At 34.5% G+C, this 7,693-nt stretch overlaps 1 protein-coding gene across 1 annotated transcript; it reads left to right on the forward strand.

Annotated features, from left to right (window-relative positions):
- The first annotated feature begins 4,299 nt into the window (after positions 1 to 4,299).
- Positions 4,300 to 5,120, forward strand: LOC132600057 (ethylene-responsive transcription factor 1-like). Its single transcript, XM_060313189.1, has one exon. It carries the CDS (start codon positions 4,349 to 4,351, stop codon positions 4,961 to 4,963), a length of 615 nt encoding a protein of 204 aa, XP_060169172.1. The 5' UTR covers positions 4,300 to 4,348; the 3' UTR covers positions 4,964 to 5,120.
- The last annotated feature ends 2,573 nt before the right edge of the window (positions 5,121 to 7,693 follow it).

Consider the following 7,693-nt stretch of genomic DNA (forward strand, 5'->3'; position numbering starts at 1 on the left):
TTGACATATCTTCAAAGTCTTCCATTTGGTCTATTCCACTTGCTATCAAATCTTCAATCTCTTCCTCTTCGCCTTCCACCGCTTCTGAGTTTTGGTTGCACCGCTCCGATCTAATCCAATCGCGAATGCAAACTAGTACTTGCAAGCTAAATCCGGATAATGAGTGTCTATAGTCTCCAATTTGTTGTCTTCCTTGGCTAAATGCACTTTCCGAAGCCACGGTTGATATTTGAACCGTAAGGATATCTCGAGCCATTCTTGAAAGTACCGGATGACTCGTCTTGTATTTCTTCCACCATGCTAAGACGTCCAAATCATCTAGTTGGTTGATATCCACATTTGGCTGCATCAAATAAAGGTGATATTCATCAAAATTTGCATTATGAGAAGAGTTGTATGTGAATGTAAAACTTTTAAATTCGACAAACCCAACAAGCCCTTTTTGCTACTTTGAGAAGTAGTAGGGCGTGGAGCAAGGGGTGTAGCACTTTTTTCCAAAGTAGAATAATGACTAAAAACTTTTCTAAACTCGGCATCAATCGCGAGCTCGGCCTCTTGTAAAGATGGTTCAACTCCCTCGTCAATTTCTAAATATTTATAAATTTGACCAACCAATGCTCTAGTATAAGACATTTTAAAACAAGGATTTAAAAGAGAACCCAATATAAATAAAGTTGGGATGGGAAAAAAATACTTCTTAAATTTTGCTGTCATAGAAAAAATAGCCACTTGATAACCGGATTTATCTTTATACTCATATAAAACTCTAGCTATTTCCGCTAAGTAGTCTAAAATTTCGATTACCGTGGGATAGAATTGTCTAGAAAAAGCAAGAGTTGCATTATAAAATTTTTGTAAAAATTCAATACATTCCTTAACATCTTCCCAATCTGTAATATTTAACCAATCATCACTATCCGTATTAAAATGGTTGTGAACTTGTTATATGGAATCCTATAATCATATGCTTGTTGTAACATAATGTAAGTGTAGTTCCACCTAGTGTCAACTTCTACTTGAATTTTCCTAGGTCTAAGGCCATTTTGCACACAAGAATTCTTAAAATCTCTCATTTTTTGCTTATTAGCATTACAAAAAACAAAAGCAACCGCATTTCTAACTTTTTGAATAGAATCTTCAAAATAGTTAAGACCATCTCTAACAATCAAGTTTAAAATGTGACAACTATATCTCACATGAAAAATATTTTTTAGCGGAGGATTTAATTCTCTTTTTAAAAGACCAACCGCCTTTGTATTATTAGAAGCATTATTTAAAGCAATACAAAGTGTTTTTCTATAAATGTTAAAAAAATTCATAATAGTTGACATTGAATCCGCTAAAAAATTTCCGTCATGACGACCTTTCCCTTCATCATATAAAAAAGCTATAATTCTTTTTTGCATCACCCAATTATCATCAACCCAATGACATGTAATAGCAAAAAAATCTAACTTTTTAAGACTAAGACCCAAATCGGCGGTAAGAGAAACACTACAATTTAAAGAATTAAATATATGGCACAAATAAAATCTATATCTTTTATATAAATCTATAATATCCGCCCTACAAGTACTTCTAGGAATACCTTCAAACAACGGATTATAACAACGTTGAATATATGTAACAAACACCAAACCCGAAGGAAAGGAAAATGGTAGAGCATCAAAAACAACCATTTTAGCTATTTCTATACGATCTTTTTTCTTGTCATAGCTAAAATTTCTACCGGTTCGTGGGTCTATTGTTTGTTGAATGCCCCCTACATTTGAACCCTTTTTCTCTCCCCAAACTTCCTTATGTTTAGATCTCATATGACCCGTTAGTGAACTCATTCCACTATCCTTACTAGTTTCTTGCCTAAAATCAAATTCTTGTTTACATATACCACATGTAGCTGTTTGTCTTTCCTTATCTTTAGCCATAAATTTTCAAATTCTAGCGGTTGGCCTACGAGTTCTTGGCAGTTTGTCTTGTGTATGTGATTGTGCAGGATGTATATCGCCTATGGGATTTTCGGGGGCTTGTGTTTCATCATCATCATCAATTTCATTAAAAGTGCCGGTACAGTTTTGCATTACCTCATGATCTAAAAGTGGATTATTTCCACCAATATCAATACGTATTAGTTATGCGGGTTTCTAGATTGTAAACTACACACCAAATTTATTTTATACATGAAAAACTTACTTCCTAACCAACTACCAAACTAGGTATTAATTATGCAAGAGTTAATAGCTGCATAACTTGTCGCCCAACTAACTACCATCTTTAATGATTTATAATCATGTGGCGCGACTCCAAATTAGTCAATATCTTAAATTGGATATCGAACACAAAATGGAAAAAAAAAAGAGTCTGGAGTGGAGAGAAATAAAGAATATATACTATACACATAATTAGTACCACTATATATTTTTAAATCTTTTGAAGGAAGGAGAGAAGTGATGAGGCTAAAGGGTAGGGGGGTGCCTAGCTCCTTCCTGCTTCACGCCACTCCAATGTGGAATATATAAAAGAGAAATTACATCAAAATACCACTTACAACGTGGAATTACTTCTTGACCAAAAAGAAAGTACGCCATTTTTTTTGGACATATTAGAGCAACATGTTTCTACACTTAATTTATGGTATGGTGATATTACAGTTTAATGTTATTGTACTATCCTATATTAATAAAATCCCAACAAAAAGAAATATTAAAGCCTTCCCACTAACTTATTCCCTAACTTCCAAGTCTATTTAATTGTAATTATTTCATTTCTCTATTCTTTCTCTCTTATAAGTTAAAAATTTAACAAATTATGATGTATATTGTTCCTTTTTGTAAACTGATTGTTCGGCTAGCTGTTCCCTGCGCGCACGAAATAAGAAAACTGTTTTTTCAGTCTTCTTTTGGTAGAATTGTCAACATCACAACTCTATATGTTTAAATTTGTCTTAAATTTGTCTTTTGAGGAGTTAAAAATTAAAAGGAGTAGGTAAGTGTACCTTATTGTTACACCCATCGTGCATATTTTATATTAATTTGAAGAGTTTTACTACGGGCTGAAAATCTAATGTCACGTATAATGTTACTGGACGCATTGAGTAATATTCTTTGGGGGTGAGGGGATCACGTTCAAAAATTATAGTTTAGGCAGGTAACCCCTACTAAACAATCACTATTTTTCCATCTGAAATTTTCCGCTGAAAAATGTTTAGTAGTTATTCTCACAAATACTTTGCTTGAATCAGTTAAAAAAAATAGTAATGTTTTCATACGGAAAAATTAGAAAGCTTCCCAGCATTTTAATGAGAACCTATTTCCCAACATGAGTTTTTCTAGTGAACTGGTTCAGTGGGAATGAAGTGAGAAAATCATGTTTTATAACACAAATTTTCCACTGAATATCAATGGAGAAAACTTTTGTTTCTAGTTGTGAACACAAACATCCGACAGTTTAACTATGAAACTTGCGAAACAATGTTAGTTTAGGGGGTTTTTATGCATCAACTCAAAGTTCAAATGACACATTTAAGTGTTTTTAAAACGTGACTACATACATCAAAAAATATTGAGTCAGGAAACTTTAATTCTTGAAAATTGTAGTTCAAGAGGGTAACAGAATAACTATGAAATTAACTTGCAAAAACACTACAAGTCGAGGAACTTTTTAGTCATGAACTCAACATATTATGTATTCACATCTTTTTATATAGAAATATTAGTGACTTCTTCTCTTTAGTTTGATTGTTATTCCTTCTGACCCCTAATTCAAAATTACCATGAAGTTTCTTGAACTTTAGACGTGACTGAGAAAACAATTTGACCAATTCTCATAAAGACACTTTTCTCTTCTTTGGAAACTACTCCAATTTAATTTTAACATTCTTGTTTTATCTTAATGATGAGTTATTGTTATTTACTTGATATAAAATTTTATTATCTCATAAAAAAAGAGAAAAAAATGAAGATGAAAAACACTTACCGCCATTCCTTTATAGACAATTTTGATAATTTGTATACGTATTTAACTTTTTCAAAATTTCGTACTCAATCAAACACTTTCTCTCAAAAATGAAATGGTTGAAATATTTTATTAATCTGGTCTATTTTTATTTTTCCTCCCAAAAGTCATTAAAACTCAAATAAAACACATGCCCAAATACATACTTCAATATATCAATATGTGAGCTTCCTCGAAATTCATAACACTATTTTATTAACAAGGGCGTAGAGTAAGGACCACTATTTATACAGCCTCAATTAAAATTCTCAGATACTTCCAACTCCCACTAAGACAGAAGAAGCGGAACTAAATCCCATAAATCTCTTTCCTTAGATTTGTCGACCAATTAAAGAGAATGATGCAGCCTGGAGTTATTTCATCTGAAGATTTTGACCTAAGCAATATTTTAGGCTACGATTCCCTGGAACATTTCAGTGAAGATTCAGAAATCTTTTCAGAAACTAGCCCATTCAATAATATTATTAGCTCTTCCCAACAAATAAATGATTCCACTCCTAGTCCTAGTTCAATATTACAAGTGGAGCGTGGTGTAGACGCTCCACCAAATTGGAGGAGATACCGAGGCGTGAGGAGGCGGCCATGGGGTAAGTTCGCGGCGGAGATAAGGGACCCCTCGAAGAAAGGGAATAATAGGGTATGGCTGGGTACATATGAGACACCTGAGGATGCAGCATTGGCTTATGATCGTGCCGCATATAAAATGCGAGGGGCACGAGCCTTGCTCAATTTCCCTCATTTGATTGGTTCAAATGTAGTCGACCTTAATAGAGTGAAGCCCAAGAAACGTTTACACTCATCTCCCTCCAAAACAACCAATGGCTCTCCAACTCCAAGTCCAAAGAAGAGAAATGTTGAGTTAATAAACAACCTAGCCAAATCCACCAATTTCAATGCTCATAGTATCATGGGGAGGTTTGAGTTTGGCACTTTGCTTAATACTAGTATTTAATTTTGTGCCCTAGAAAAAGAAAAAGGAAAAAAGAAAGAAGAAAAGATGATATAGTGGTATCGGTGAGAGTTTTTTACACAATAAGTGTGGGTTCGATTCTCACCGTCTCTTGTAGCGGAAAAAATATTATAGCTAGAGGAGTTGAGCCTCATTATCATCAAGGAGTACTTGGGTAGCAAGGGATTACATGTAGTAATTAGTGTTGTTTTGCGACGTCAATTTACTGATGTTTTTTACAAGTGGATAAATTACTTAATGAAAACAACAAAGAGTTTCCCTACTTTTTCCTAGAAATAATTCCTAATAAATTACTTGTTTTTGCATTCAGTATTCGGTATTCGCTTTGTGAGCGGAATAATCTGGATTCGTGTAGAAAAACCCATTTTAGAGGTAAAACGCTTGCTATGAGGTTCGATTTCAATTTCATCTAGTCTAGTGCTGTTTCTTCTTCTAGTTTGTTTTCTTTTTTCATGCTCATGTAATTCTCTTGTATGGCTTAGGATATGAATAATAATTTTGGTTCTGCAGTTAATTCATTTCATTTTGAATGGTATAAAATTAGTTGTTAATATACAGTGTTCAGAAAAATCAGAAACTTAGAAAAAGAAAATCAGAAATTGGAAAACTCATAAAAATACAGAAACTAGAAAATATTCGAGATCACAGAATTCGCTGTATGTCCTTAAGGAATTTAATCCCCTCACTGTACCCGAGGTTATGGATTACTTCCTCCCAAGATAAAACGGATAAACCTGTCGCAGGAGTAGCGGTGCCTCAAAGCCTACGACTCTGACGAACTCAAATCAGGCAACAAATCACACAAGGACTCGATATTTTATTGAAAGTATGCAAATTTCGGAAATTTTTAGTACAAAAAAATGAGGCATTGCCTCTGTTTATATAGCCGCGAAAATATTTGTTCAGAACAGGTATGGTGTCTGTTCGGAAAGGCCTTGGCTTTTCCGAAATAAGAAATGACGGTTGGGAATTTTTTTATTCCGCGAAATTTCAAAAATTAATTTAAATTAATATTTTACACGCAAAATAAAATCAGAAATGAAAAAATGAATTTAAATAAATTTGATCTAAAAATATTATCAATCAATCAGATCATTTGAGTTTTGACCAAATCCAAATCCAAATCCGAAGCCAAGCCGAGTGACGACAACGGCTCAAGGGGAGTCCCTCTTCTCAACTCTTTAAGAGCTAGAAGAAGTGCTTTCTAATATACGCACATAACTCTCCCTTTCTACCACCAATGTGGTACAAAACTCCTTTCCAAAGGAAATTTGCGTTAAACTTCATTTTCCTTCCATTGTCTTTTCCTTCTATTTCTCATTCACACTAACATAGCTAGCTTCAATCATTGAGCTAGCTTTAAAAATCGCCACACATGAATGGGGAATGGCTATATGATGAAAAAAATGTATGCATGACAACAAACTGGGTGATTAGTAAGCAAGGAGTAATCGCATATGGATAAGTAGATTTCTCTTTGAACTTTTCGTAATGAACATATGTCGGATATACTCGGCCAATCAATAGATTTGATGTGTTTGAACCGTCGAGCTTTGGTGTATACCTAGACAACTACATGTCACATAATTAACCCTTTAACCCTCTTTGGTTCTCATTGTTTTGTTCGTTTCAGCCCTGAACACTGCCTGGTTCATAAGTGCATAGAGAATTGGCCTTACAGAATTCTCCTTGAAACGGCTTATACTTCACACTTACATAGGTGATTCCTAAATGTGTTATCCCATAGATACACTATTTGATATACCCCGTATCAAACTTCGAAACCATTAAAAAGCCTTAATGTTTTATCCTGGTACTGAACATTGTCTCATTACGAGAATGGACCAAAAACGTTATTTTGATAATGTTGAACCGTTATCAATGACTTTGTTTGATTTCTTTGAACCTAGATCTTGGGATCTCCAGTCTTCTAGGTAGATTTAACGCCACGATGACTTGTCCTCGGCCATAGTCCCATTCTCCTCGATGATCTTTCAACCATCTCTCTAGTTAGGCCTTTAGTTAATGGATCTGACACGTTATCTCTTGACTTAACATAGCCAATTGTGATAGTTTCACTAGAGAGTAGTTGTCTAACTGTATTAAGTCTTCGTCGTACATGACGAGAATTTCCGTTATACATAACGCTCCCAGCCCTTCCTATTGCCTCTTAGCTATCGCAATATATGTATATATGAGTCAACGGTTTGGGCCAAAACGGAATGTCTTCTAAGAAATTCCGGAGCCATTCACCGGCTTTGTCTAAAGCTATAAACTCAGACTCTATTGTAGAGATGGCGATACATGTCTGTTTGGATGACTTCCAAGACACTGCTCCTCCACCAATGGTAAAAACTTATCCACTTGTGAATTTTGTTTCAGTTGATCCGGTGATCCAATTTGCATCACTGTATCCTTCAATAACTGCAGGATACCTGTCATAATGCAAAGCAAAGTTTTGAGTATGTTTCAAATACCCCCAAAACTCATTTCATTGCCAGCCAATGATTTTGGTAGGGACTACTAGTGTAACGACTTAGTTTACTTATAGCACATGAAATATCAGGTCGCGTACAGTTCATGATATACATCAAACTTCCCTGGCATGATCCAATTAAGAATGACTTTCACCTTTATTCTTAGCAAGAGCAAGGTTCGCATTCATTGATGTCTCTGCAATTTTATAGTCTAAATACTTGAACTTTTCAAGTA

The sequence above is a fragment of the Lycium barbarum genome, chromosome 6 (assembly GCF_019175385.1).
Source record: "Lycium barbarum isolate Lr01 chromosome 6, ASM1917538v2, whole genome shotgun sequence".
Classification (NCBI taxonomy): domain Eukaryota; kingdom Viridiplantae; phylum Streptophyta; class Magnoliopsida; order Solanales; family Solanaceae; genus Lycium; species Lycium barbarum.

Bases quoted from the DNA above. Each gene is read 5' to 3' on its own strand.
- LOC132600057 (XM_060313189.1), top strand. From the start codon at position 4,349: ATGATGCAGCCTGGAGTTATTTCATCTGAAGATTTTGACCTAAGCAAT.